General features: G+C 31.1%; 1 protein-coding gene across 4 annotated transcripts in view; it reads right to left on the bottom strand.

Annotated features, from left to right (window-relative positions):
* LOC129978170 (RNA-binding protein, mRNA-processing factor 2a-like) overlaps positions 1–14451 on the bottom strand; it is a 340412-nt gene that overhangs the window by 19600 nt on the left and 306361 nt on the right. For all 4 annotated transcript variants that reach the window (XM_056090613.1, XM_056090615.1, XM_056090614.1 and 1 more), the window contains exon 5: positions 2330–2471. In XM_056090613.1, the coding sequence (XP_055946588.1) occupies positions 2330–2471 (142 nt within the window). The remainder of the gene's footprint in view (positions 1–2329; positions 2472–14451) is intronic.

The following is a 14451-nucleotide window of genomic DNA, read 5'->3' as shown; positions in this document are numbered from 1 at the left end:
ACTAAATTTCAGCTCGCACGTGTTCAGGTTATCTAAAGCAGTCTAACAAAGCGGATGGGGGGCGTTTTAAATGCGCCACGTCGCTACCGTCAATCGTTTGTGCAAGACTGAATATATATATATATATATATGGTGGAAAAGGTGTTGCACGCGCGCGAAAGATGATGTAACGCATCGCTCTTTTTTTCTCTATGAATTGAGTGGAAAACCATTAATCATTGGTCCATTTAAACTGAGATTTCGACTATATTTTGAGAAATTGCTGATTAATAATTTGTATTTATTAACTGGAGATATTTGAAAATGAACATGAGTTTCGAAGCAACCGAGGGTTATTTTTCGAACGAATTTCTCAGCTTTAAGTTGCAATCAGATTTTGAGAATAGCAGGTTCCTCTCTTGAAAACATGCGAAAACGTCTCCATCTCTCCTATCACTTATCAGCCGCAATGGGTTATTTAGGAAGTGTGGTTCCTATTCGTACCTTTCCGATTTCAACACAAAAACGGAATCTTTCAGTTTATCTGAATAGGCGTAAATACAAAATTTTGAACTAATCAGGAATCTTTTTTTTTGTTCTGAATTTCCTTTCTTACAAAATTTCTTCAAAATTTTCTTCAAAAACGGATTTAAGGAAGATATACCACACGTTATAAAAGACACAAACGGTATTTTCAATAGCAAAATAATAAATGAAAACACAATGGCTAAATTATATTTCAAAATATTTTCCTGAAGATGGATTAATGTAAGTAAGAAAAAGAGTTGGAGTGGGTTTAAGTGTATATAAATTTTTTTATTAGAATCCTAAATATTCAATTTAAATGCAAGAAGTAAAATATTGAATCTATTTTTAAATATACATGTATTTTTTACAACTGGAAATGTTATCTTTTTGCGATTTATAATCCTCTTATAGGTACTTTAACAACAATGTTTGTTTTAAAGCATAATTGCTTATTTGCTATTAGAAAATACGGTTGTTTAGAAAGTATATATTTAAGTGGCTTAGAAGGTAAAATGAAATAAAATAAATGGGATATTTTATTTATAGTTTTTTACAGCATAAAAAGATTAAAAAAAAAATAAGGCTGTTATCGCAGGAATTAGTAAAAAACTTGTTTACGGATTAGTAGAAGTATTTATAACTGAATATGCTGAAAACCTTTTAAATATAACGTGCATAAAAATGTAAAGTTTTCTAAATATAATGAATACTTAGAATTTTTCTTTTCCAAATTCATCTCCTATTTCAGAAATGCATGCAACAAATGAAAAGTAGAGTTTGAATAAAGATCGATCGATTGTATTATGCTTCGATTGATAATTTTATTTATATATTCTTGAAAGATATTAAATTATTGGTACACATTAGAGAAATATATCTGGTTAATTAATTCATGCATATGCATAAAATAAATAAAATCTTATTAGTTCATTAATATTAAGACCAGGAAATTCGTAATTGTTGAATTTAAAATCGATGACTTCCAATGGTTTCCGTCTCAGAATTATTCTTTAAAAATTAAATAAAGTGTAAGAAATTAATTTTATTTTTTAAAATTCAACAAAATAATTTGCATTTTTAATTGAATCTAGGTTTTGAATAAGAAGATTCCAGAGAAAACAAGGAATTTATTGTACAAATGATTCGCTGTTTCAAATTCTTAATTCTCAAATATTCTCATAAGCCAACAAATTCGTATGAAAGCAAAAACTTATACTTTCTGTTTAAAGATCATATCATTATATTTGTTTTCAAATTATTATATAAATTTAGAGTATAATTTTATAAATTGATTATCATTGTGCTCTATTTTTGTTATAACTTTAGAATGTCGTGATGCTCAATAGGGTCAGCCCATGCTCATGCGAAACAAGCCAGAAGTACTTTCTAAGTTCTTTTATTTGGTACTTTCAGAATTATGTCACTTCACAGAGCAAGACGACGCCCAGTTAAATGACTTTTGTAGTGATTATCGATTAAGATTCAATCATGAAAAATTGTTGTCTTAAATGGAGGGAATGAACTTTCTCGGTATTGCAAAATTGTATCTCGATGTTGCAGATTAAATGTATCTGATTAATATAAAATTTAATCGTAATGCCGTACTGCAATCAAAGTTTTCCTCCTTTTGAATGCCTAGTCGATGAATTGCGCACCTTTAGACACAAGCAGTGCTGACCTAATGATTTCTTGGGAATTCTAAAAATATTTGAATCTCTAGGGGTTAGACGAAGGGACGGTGCTAGAAGTGCATCCCCAAAGAGTTGGAATGGACAGAGTGACGTCAAAAGGGTGAGGAGGGTGAGTGTGTGCCTTTACTTACGTCCGGCCAGAGGGTGCAGGAGTGTAGGGTGCGTGGCGGCGGCAGGGGGTGACTGCTGTTTCGGTTTGCTAACCTTTGTGTTGCTCTTCGCGAACTCCAAGCGAATCGTCTGCGGGAGATCGGGGTCGAAGCGGACTCCTTGCTGCAAAAAACAAACAACACACCATAAGCATAACTGGAAGTACATTTTGCGAAATAAAACACCACTTCATTTTATTATACTAGAAATACAATGACTGAATCTCTTTGGCACGTAGGGAGTTAAAAGCGGCGAGGAATGTGTATTGCCACTCGTCTAAAGAATGCAGAAGCGACTTTCAGAAATTCGCTTCCGTTTTAATACCACATGTATTCATTACTTCTATATGCACATTTGAACCTTACTTTATCCCCAAAATAAATCATTTTATATATTCGGTCCTAACTAAAATATAAGCCCTAAGAAGATTTTGACTAGAAATTAAGAATTATGATTTAAATCAAATATATAAAGATATTCAATAACATTTTTTGCTCAAATAGTATATCAATATTAATTTTTTATTGAATTCCAGGGCTTTCAAAAATTCAGCTAATAATTATTCGAAACAAAATGTATTTCAGCAAGGAAAACGACCCTAAAATGAAAAAATAATTTTAATAAGTTAAAAAAATTAATAATCAGAAAGAATAAATAAAAGAATTCACCAGAGTTCTGAACGAACTGAAAATAGTGCATAGATTGCAGTATGGATAGGGTGACTTCAATCGAAGAATTCTTTTCAGGTTAAACATGTTTTCTCGTAGGAATTAGGTTTCTTGATCTTACAGGAACTAAAATTGTTAGAATTTAATTCTAAAACCTGTGTTGTTGACATACAAAATGGAAGAATGTTTCTGAAAAAAATAATAATCGCATCAGAAATATTACTTTTAAATGTCATTTATTATTTATAATGTGCAGAGATAAATGCAATTTTATTTATTTAATTAATTATAAATTCCAGAGCCAGTATGTGCCCAAGTAAGATTTCATAGTTTTAAAAAATATAAGACCGATTTTACTTTTAAACCAGGAAGAGAGGTCTTTCCAAAACTCTATCGCATACTTTCTAAAAAAAGTAAATTTGCGATTTAAGCGCGTTTTTTCCTAATCAATAGAATCAAAACTTGACACCGAACTACAATTGCAGTCACGTGATACATTTTGAATGATCGCGGTGACATGCTTTTGATAGAACGAACCGACAGACGTTCAATACTTTGATGGTTTTTGTTCAAAACTTTATAGCTGACGTTAAATCTGTGTAATAAAATCGAATTTATCCATCTAGATCCATTCATTTTGTCGTGCTAACTTACATTCGAAAAGCCAGACAAATAGACGTCCTTTGAATGGATTGATTGAAATATACAAATTTGGTGTAAACGCCACATGCTAAATATCATCCGTCTAGCTCAAGACGTTTTCGAGGTATTCTTGTCCCAGAGAGCAGACACAAGGATAAAAATATGTTTTTCAAACTCAGGGAAGCATGTCTAAAACGTAAATATTCATCAAAATCTTGGGGTTGGATGTTTTGACGATAACAATACTTTTTCTGTACTTCGTATACCCGAAAATAAAAATGGTGTTAACTGAGGGTAGTGTTAAACCACGTCTCTTTCGCTGCACCATCCCAAGTAGTATCATTCGATTGCATTTTCCTCTGTTGTTTCTACTGAAAAGTATTTTAATTGAAACTGTTAAATGACCATTGCGAACGGAGGTATTTGATTTTTAGAAGATGAAAGCAGAAGTTTTATTCTTCCTTGAGCTTTCTTATAAAAATGTTTCTCTTTTAATTCCTCAGAAAGACCATGGAGATTGTGGTGCTCTTTCATTTAGCATTTTTTTCGTACTAGTCACCTTTGGCTACCATCTGGTTACCCGGGACTATTGATTATCACTCATTTTTGTTTGAAATGTTTAGATAAAACTTGATATCAGTGATGACTAAAATTGCCAGACATTAAAGATGTGTTACTTTAATTGTTATGTTCATTGCGCATCTGAGACTTTCTAATGGAGACCAGGCATTGCATTGTTGTAAATTTTCGGTGAGAAATGTTGAAATTTAGCTTATTTTTTTAATAAAGTAGCATTTTAATAAAAATTTATAATCAGATCTCTTTGATGTGCAAGTATACCCCTCCCAAGGTATACATGCAATTCTAAGTCAAACAGCCTGGCCTGTAAAGCGACAATACTCTCAGGAACGTGCACTCATAGGCTTATTAATAAAGATGTGTCATTCTAACTTTTAATGTAGATTATTTTGGCTAGTAACACCTAAAAGTGATTCCCCGGTCACGCCGATCAAAATACACATTTGGCAGGAGACATTTCTTAATCCCTTCGGCTGTGTATTTTGAGCCATAAATTTTGTTTTCATCTGCAAGTTTGACTGGTTAGAGGCCGAGCTTATACAATTAGGGAATTGGTTTACATTTTACTCCTACAGCTTTGCATATAAATAAACGATTATCTTCCTTTCAAAATTGTCAGGACCAAAAGAGAAAAAACAATCCACCATTGGAAGGGTTAGTGACATTAAGCTAATATTCATCCTATGAAATAATTTTTAGTGTAAGGGAAATAATCTCAATTTTCCAAAGTGATGGATCGAATCTTTCTTTCAGCAGACCTGCATTTGCCAAGTGCTTTCGAAATTACAGCTGGTAATCTCTGAAGCCATAAATGTCGGAGAGAGAAAAATAAACTTTGCTTATCCCAGCAGCTTGCCTGAAAGCGATTCATCATCAATTTAAAATGTCTTGAGTTTCGAATGCGTCGGAGATAAAACCCAAATACTCCCGAGTCTCCGCTTCCTCATAAATGAATTCATTTCCAATACAGTTTGTAATCCTCGCAGAATTAATAGCGATTAATTGCTTACCCAGACTTTTAACACCGAAGTTAAGCTCGCTTAATTGATTAATGGGACACAAACTTTAGCGGCGGTTGTGATTTTTTTGTGCCCGCTTTTCGCATCTGCTCCGAAAATTTATTAATTTTTTCAAAAGCAGCAAAGGGGAGAAGGGGGATTTGGGGAACAATTAATCATTTATGGTGGCTGTTCATACCACAGGGGAAGATGGTGGAAAAAAAAAAGAGTCATTATTAGTGGTAAATTAGCAACTGATTCGAAAAAGACACTGAAAAGGCTTAGCATGTAACGAACAAAAAGTGATTAGTTAAGAGAATTATCGTGAGGAAAATTTTACTATAATCTAACGTCTTAGCCTTCAATATATTCAAGCTGAAAGAGTGTGAATTTGAGATTTAGTGCTCAAGAGCCAGGTTTGGTCATCCTGCTCCAAACATATGGTAAAAATGAGATAAAAAAATAAAAACAATTGAAAATTATAACACATAAGGAACATTTTTTTAAACAGTACATTTAAAGAAAATTGTAAATTAGATAAGATGTCAAAATCCAATTCCTTTTAAAAGTTCAAAAATATCCAGGTGGAGATTTTCTCCTACCAAGTCAAAAATGTTTAAAATTAACTATCCGAAATAACGCATGTTAAAAATAAATGTTAATCCGATGTTTAAAAATAGAGCATTCTGTTAAAATATGGACGATAGAAAGCTCGCTATGATTTGATGTACACATCGGGGAACAAACAAGAAGTATTTATGGATGTAACGTTTGTGCTCGATGCGACGCAGAATCAATTTTATATCAAGCTGAATGAAAATAGTAAATGTTAGTAGCTCTTTATTTTGTTTGTACTGTTTCAAAACCAAAAAAATAAAATAACATATGGTGTTAAGTTCAATAGTTATATCTTTTCTGTATTTTTTTTCCATACATGAAATCCTATTTCTTGCAATAATCCCATTTCATAAAAGTCATATATTCATTTTAGATCGTATGTACAAACTGGTTCAAAATTGCACTTACTTATCTGAATGCAAAGTACTTCTTACAGGCAGTGATGTAAATTGGGGCAATAAAAATTTTTTTTGACCTCTTCTAATGAAGGAAAAATATTTCTCTTTTTCAAATCAAATGCCCAGAGGATAATTTCAAACTCCTAGTATGTATTTGTAGGGTTGGTAGAGAGCAAGGATACAAATAATATTTACAAAGGAAAAACCGTGTTATAATTCTTTTATGTAGCTGTAAATACAGGATATCTCAATTCATCTGAAACAGGATATTTAGTTTCTAACTTCTATACTCAATTACCTGCATTTTATTGCGCGATGAATTAGGCGTGGTGGACCAGTCTCTTGTCCAACCCACTCTTCCGATTTATGGCGTATCGATAATCTTTTCTGGGGACATCTGAAAAACCATGTTTATGAGACTCGTTGCTCGAATGTCAGAAAGCTGCTGCACGTGTGCGAGAAATATTTGTTATCTTTGGCAGCCAATCACTCCACCGATGCAATCAAGCATAAATGGCTGTTAGGGACTCCCTTTTGAACAGTTCTTGTAAACATAGCATTTATCAACGACGCCGTCACTAAACGCTTTGTTATTCTTTTCATCTCTTATTTGTATCACTTAAACCTATATTTCCTGTACAATAAATGCTTGTTTTAAATAAATGCATCACTGTTGAAAATTTCATCAAAATAAAGTCACTAGTGTAGAAGTTAGAAATAAAATATCTTTTATCAATTGAATTGAGAACCCTGTATTTATGACTAAAGAAACGGTTCTATGGGAATATTTTCGTAACCTTCTCTTTAAAGCTTGCGCCAGGAATATTAAAATCACAGATGTGAGCTAGATGTACTCGTTGTAGATGTTAAACCATTGGACCCATTGGAAGAAAAAATTAAGACATCCTGAATTAGGCAGAAATTTAGCAATATTGATAATTTCAGAAAGCACTAGGTATCTACATTTCGAAGTAGGTGTCCATTCAATGAACTTTAATTTTACAGAAATTATTAGGTAATAAAAAAGACTTTTGTACTCAGATAATATTTTAGAGCTAGCTGTTTGCTACTTGCATGTAAATTTTATACGTTCAAGCCGAATACAGTGAAATCAGACACAAGCATTTGGTTATTCTTCAAAAATGCTTTCTGGCTTATATACGATTTGCAACTCCACGCAGCCTTTAAAAGGAAATTAAACAGACAGAAAAGAAAGCTATGTTACAAAATATTCAACAAGTGATATGTAAGGAACTTTTTTATTCAAAAAGGAAGGCAGAACAAACGAAACGCTCCCGGGGAATACCAGCACACTTCATCATAAAACGATGGATATTTTTCACATGAACTAACAGAGAATAAAATATTTGCTTTGTGTTCCTCGTATAAAAGTCTAGACATGGAATTAAAACAGCTCCGAGAGTATCACCATAAATTAAAATATCATTAAACGAATGTTCTACCAAAGGTTGCAGAGAACTTTTTTGTCTGCTTTGTTGGCGTTTTTCAGCACTGCGAGGCCATTAAATAAGAGACCTGTGTTTACCCAGCAGCTTGCAAACAATTTCCGAACGTCTATTTCTGGATTGCTCGCCTTTTGTATTGGTGGGTACAAAAGAATCACCGAATGAGCGAGGGTCCACCAAATATAAAAAGAATGACAAAATCGTTCTTCCGGGAAAAGTGGTGTAGATTCGCATCGGTGTTTGGCAGGAAAAAGGAAAAGAAACATTCCGTTTTTGTTTTGGTTTCTCCCTCCGGGCTTTTGGCCAAGCTAAACAAAAAGCAAAAACTGGATGGGAGACAGCAGGTGGAAGTCGAAATAATGCATTATGTAGCCACTGTTTAGAAACGTTGATCAAATCTTATCATTGCCGATTGGACTGCAGAAATAGTTTCCAAAAAATGTACTTATTAACTTGATTTTGCTTTAGTGGCGTTGGATCGATCATAAAATAATAATAATAATATAATAAAAAATAAATCCTTTATTTATGTCCTTTATTTCTAATATTGGTATGCAATGAAATTTTGAATTTAGATTTGACGTCATCACATGGACTAGACAAAATGATCATGATTCGATAATGTTTGTTTTTTTGGAAGAAACTACCCCCCCTCCCCCCAATCATGTGTAGGACCTTGACAAGGATACTCCAAAGCAAACAACAACACTTTTTACCAATAATTATTACATATTTTTACTACATAGCAGAAAACTGACATATTATTAAAAAATAACTTTTTTTAAACTTAAGAAATAGTTATATTCTATAGAAAGACAAAACAGTTTTTATTAATATTCAATAAATTTTCATTTTAAATATCGATAATTTATTAACGTAATAATGCAGTTACAGCTCAATAAATGCTGCATTTCAATAGAGCAGGACAAACAACATTTTCCTTTGATGGACAAACGCCCCTACTTGTGGTGTTCTAGATACTCTACCTCTAAGAAGTCATGGACAGTAGGAAGTGCACTCCAGTTATACTTATATTAATTAAAGGCCTTCACTTAGAAATGATAAAATAGAGTACAGGGTTTTTTTGAGGGTGAGTATGCATCCATCCCTTTACCTTATAGCATGTGAATCGTTAAAAGAAGAAATATATTTGAATCTTGCAGAATTGAAAGCAAATGTGAGAGAAGATAATTTTTCTTACTATTCTAAAGCTTCTGAAATATAGAAATCTGAGTCAAAATTCAATAATAAATTTAACACATTTCTGTTACTAATTTTCCTTATTAGATCTGAGTTTACACAGATTTACCAATTACACAGATATGTGAAATGAATTTTGAAACTTACAACTCCACGTGGTAAAATGAACAATAAAAATAAATAAAAGATATTTTCAGTAGAAAGAATTAAAGAAAAAAAAAAGGACACAGTAAAGTAATTAACGTTTTCAAAATAAAACCATTTCAATATCAATTATGATGCTGAGGCAAAAGGATATTTATAATGCACTCTAAAATGGTATGCAAAATATTTTCTTCTTATTCTTTTGCACACTATATTAGTAGGTACGATTTTGTTAAGTATTAGTAATTAATTTTAAATCACTGGTTAGATCTTATTGAACTAAATATTTAGGCTTATTTTGACTTTGAAAATGTTAACATATGAATATTTATTGAAGAATTATTTGATAAATTTTAATTCTTGATAGCTTCATAAAATTTCTATTTGAAAGAATTCTGAAGTAATTCATGTTCATATATCTCCTTCAAAATTCGTTTTTTTCCCGCCAGAAACTTGATGAAATCACCTAGTTTCAAGATTGTTTTCATTATCTTTATTTTTTCTTTGTTGTTTTATTATAATTTATTCTATTTTATGTTTTCATATTACAGAAAATAATAATTAACTTCATAAAGAGAATAATTTTCTAAAACAAGGATGCAATAACAGGGAATAAATTTCAACAATGGGTATCGGAAACATACCCGTAATTGATCGGATCATTTTACTATCTAATTGTCTCATATTTCGAATAAGTAATTTAAAATGAAGGTCATTTAAAAAAAAGATTCTGTGAATCAATCAGTCTGAAAATTATTTTATGTGTGGAACAATTAACGCACGAGATTTTATTCATAGAAATTAGCTGAAAGAATTACATAAAGTAATTTGCAAGAAATATTAAATGATATCGACCGTTTCTACTTTATTTGACCTCCAAAACATTCCGTCGTTTTAGTATAAATCTCTCTAGAAGAACTGAAATTTCAAAAACTTCAAGGAGAAATCAAAAGCATTTCTAATTTCTAAGTCATAAATATTAATAAAATAAAAAATGTCATTCAAGCGTAACCCAGACTAATTTCTAATTCCAGATCAATCTGAATTATTTTGATTCGTTGATATATTCGGAAAGAAATATGGAGATTGCTTTATAGCCCTTTGAAGTTCTATTTTAAAAAGGAAGCATCGAAGTTTTGGAATATATGTAGTTATAATTAACGAACTTTTGTTCCTCACAGATAGAAGTACTACGATAGGGACGTAATGATTACACTGAAAAGTGAAAATGCCTTATGAATATTTTTAAAACTGATTTTTATGGTATAAAAGCAGTTCATTTTATCTTCTGAGGATTCGAGAGCTCAGAAGAGAGGTTATTTTGAAATTCACTTCTCGAAAATAAATGTAATGAGAGAATCTTTGATTCTCGGAGTTTACTTTCAAAGCTATATATTTCTGCCTCTTCCGCGATGTATTCAAACTCAAGTAATGTATTCTGTTGATTTAAATGATTCTCCTACAAAATATTGAATAATTAATGCGTCTCCATACTTTTTGCATAATGAAACGCGGAATTTGCATAAGTTCAGTCGGAACATGTTTTGATGAATAACGTAAGACCTTCTTTCTCGAAGTTGCGTGCAATATTTAAGGATAGATTCTTTATTGGAAAGCAGAAAATATATTTACAAACTCAGAGATGCACGAGTTAGTGTAACTTTTTCTTAAATAGTCTTTATTTAAGAAATTTATGTTTAAAAAGGCCATTTTGAAAAATGGCGTGCAACATTCTGAATTTGCAATCAAGTTAATGAAATTCTTTCTGAATATCTGACGACTTTAACGTAAATAAATTCAACAGTGGATCAAATGAGTTAAATCTTTATGCAAAGAACAAGAAATTTTTTTTGAATAATTTGGGAATGAGTGTGCTTTTAATCGGTTTACTATTGAAATGAAGGCTATTATTTTATGCAGGATTTCTCATACTTTTATGTGTATGTGAAAGTATGCAAACACGATATTTAAAAAACAATTATCAATAATTTAGAAGAATGAAGTCTAACATATTGAAAATGGCATTTGCAGAAAATTTTACAAATAGATTGAGTTTTGATTCGAATCAATCATTGATTTTTTTTTAAATACTGAACATATACAATTTCCTTCACCATAGTAAGAAACTCACAAAAAATGCCATAAATATTTTTTTTATCTCTCACATTGCTTTCTATTTAAAAATAGGACTTTTTATTTATGCATTTATTTGCCTCCGTGTCATCTGTATCTGTATCTCCGTGTATTCACTGTAACTGCAATTACAATTGCAATACAACATTATGAGATACTCGAAAAAAACTTAGTCTGTTTTAAACTCAATATATTTCCTAATTTAAACAAACTCGCTTAACTAATACATCTCTTTTCAATTTCAAGACGGCTAAAGCAAATTCCTGTTTACAATATTTTCGCTGCTTAATCAGCAACCACAGAGACTACTTAAATATTCCAAGGCTGCTAAAGATATAACGAAAATTTTAAATCTTTTTTATTTAAAATCTTTTTTTTATTCTTATTTATAATTGATTAGATTATTCAAAATGAAATCATAGTAAATTTTTTTAATTATAACCAGAGTAAGAATCTTTTCAGTTTAAAGTTTAATGATTCATTAAATAAAAAGTTGGTAATTGTAATCTCAGAATGCTCTGAAATGGCATCAAGTATTCTTATGTTATTTGTGGGATCGATGACTCATTTTTTTCGAAATTGTTATTTGTTTAGAATTCTATATCACCTGCTTTTCTCTATACCTTAATATTGCTTTTCATTCCCAGATTTTGATTAAGACTTCTTGATCACAATTCCGAAAGGAAATGAATTGCGATTTGTTTGGAAAATTGCGAAGATGCACAATTGTTTCTTGGAAAATTACTATTTTTATAGCGAAAGTTATTTTTGATAAAATCCTTTTCAAAAGCAACACAGTTATTTCGTTATTATAAAATTATGAATCATGAAAGAAAAAAAAAAAAAGGAGAGCAAATGTTTTTATCTGCGTATTTTTTTTCATGAAAATTCTACTCTTCATGAAAGAGCTCAGTTATTTTCCATTTTTTCAAGTCTTTATTTTATACTTCCTTATTATAAATATACTGAAAAACAATTTTGATCTAATTCCTTATCATTAGTAGGGAAATATAATTGAATTAATTGATTCTATTAATTGATAATTAAATTCTATAGGTATTAAAATAGATCATTTTCCATCAAGAGCATACGGACGAATAGAATTCTAAACTCAAGTATACTAAGAAGGGAATGAAAAAAAAACCCAATTCAAAATTCCATTTTGACAAAGCTAAAACATGTCAACAGTTTATAAAAAGTGCGTACTTATCAGTTAGTAAGTATGAATAGAAGAATAAAAACCAAAAAGTGGTTATTTGGACGAGCTATGAAAACGTTATGATAAATATGTGATAATATTCAGATTTAGCGAAAATCAGCTTAAATCAACGCAATACAATTTTAAGCTTCTAACCTTTAGAAAGTCAAAAAGAAATAACTTGGATAAGAAGAGGATCGTGATAGATAATCATAAAAATTCCTCCTCGCTTTTTCAAATGTTATTTATGGAACAGATCTGTCATTCTTTTCGACCATCTATTAAGTCTTTGTATTTCTTCTTTACTATCTATAATATCATTATAAGAAAATTGTTACTTATATCCATGGCAATAAGTACTATCCTTAATTTTTTAATTAGTAAATGGAAAGATACTAGTGTTTGTGCAAAATATATAAACTATCTGTGCACAAAAAAAAAAAAAAAAAAAATGGTACAGAGTGTGTGCTTTGAAAAAAGTAAAGATTGCTCGTGATTTCAACGATAGATATTAATTAGAAACATTTTGTCTTTGGGGTGACTCCTGGGATGGACAGTGACATACAATTTAAAAAAATCTTAACAGAGAAGGTTTTTAATAAAAAAAATGACATATGAAGCGGTAAAGAGTATTGCAAATATGTTTAATAAAATACGCTTCGGAATTAGAACTGAAGATTGTTAAATCCAACTGTTTAAAAGGTATGAAACAAAAGTCTTTATGTTTGTAGAGTTGCTTATTTCAAATCATTTTTAATCTTGCCATTTACAATTCCAGATGTATAATTTGTTGTGCATTAAATGCAGATTCCATAAGTTGCGATCGTTCCTTTCCACTTAACATCAATTCATCGTAACAATTAAATACTCCGAATGAAAATCCAACATTTCCAGACACATGCCACTATTGTTCTCGATGGCTATTTGTTTCAAGTGAACCACCCCTCCGCTCCCTCCCGTTCCTTCCGAAGTTCCGAAATCGACAGCTGCAAAGGCTTGCACAGTAGAGTCACATGGAATACGTCATACCTGTTGCGGCGTCGCCATGACAACAATGCTCCGCATCATCCGATGAGCATTCCTCCCTCCCGAAGAGGAACAAGGGAAATGCGTTTTAAAGAGCCGGCCCGACGCCAAGGGAACATTTTTATTGGAGCTAAATTATCGTTTGAAAGGATTTCGAAACTTACTACGATTTTCTTTTTCTTCCCTTTCCCTTGCCTCTTGCCGTAATATTTCGCCAAGAAATTCAAAGTGAAATGCAATTACCCTCCAGATTTATTTGTATCTGCTTTCGAACCTGATTTGGCGATTTATCGCCAGATAGTGACGGGAATTCAGTTAGATGCAATCAAATAATTTATTTAATATTACGAATCCATTTCCTGGAAGAATCAGCCTTGTATTTATAAAAATGGGCCGTAAGCAATATTATTTATGAACTTTTGATGCATCTAAAAAAGCAAAATGCTCTGCAGATATTAATGGTGAAAAAAGAGGCATGAATTCAATTTAATTCAGTAATAATTGAAAGAGGAATATGATTTACCTCTTTAGAGACATATTTGAAACAATCTCATAGAGCGTTAATATAAATATAATAAAATCCGATAAAATTAAAATGTGTATGAATTAAAAAAACCTTTTTTATTCATTTAAAATAACAAAAGTATTAAAGATAAAATAAAATAAGGTAAAATGGTGCAAATACTCGTGACTTCGCTCCGTTAATTCACGTTGCAAGCCATTAGACCTGTTTACAAAAACACTATGTTGCTACCATCTCATTCCTTCTAGCACTAAATCAGTCAGTTCGACGATGCTTTAGATTCGTGTTGACTTCATGGGTTAAGCAACAAACTATAAAGGAATTAAGTTATCTGTTCCTTTTCGAGTTCAAACATTGTCCAATTGAACAGTAAAATTTTGATTTTACTATCGTGTGAAATGTCACGAGCAAAAATTTGTTTTCATATTTCTTTATGAATACAAATCCTGCCTTGCCACCGTTCCAGAAGTTACATTTCATTTAACAAAAGAGATATATAAAAAAAGAAGA

The sequence above is a fragment of the Argiope bruennichi genome, chromosome 1 (assembly GCF_947563725.1).
Source record: "Argiope bruennichi chromosome 1, qqArgBrue1.1, whole genome shotgun sequence".
NCBI lineage: Eukaryota > Metazoa > Arthropoda > Arachnida > Araneae > Araneidae > Argiope > Argiope bruennichi.
The sequence above is the reverse complement of the archived record's forward strand: the minus strand, read 5'-3'. Positions and strand labels throughout refer to the sequence as shown.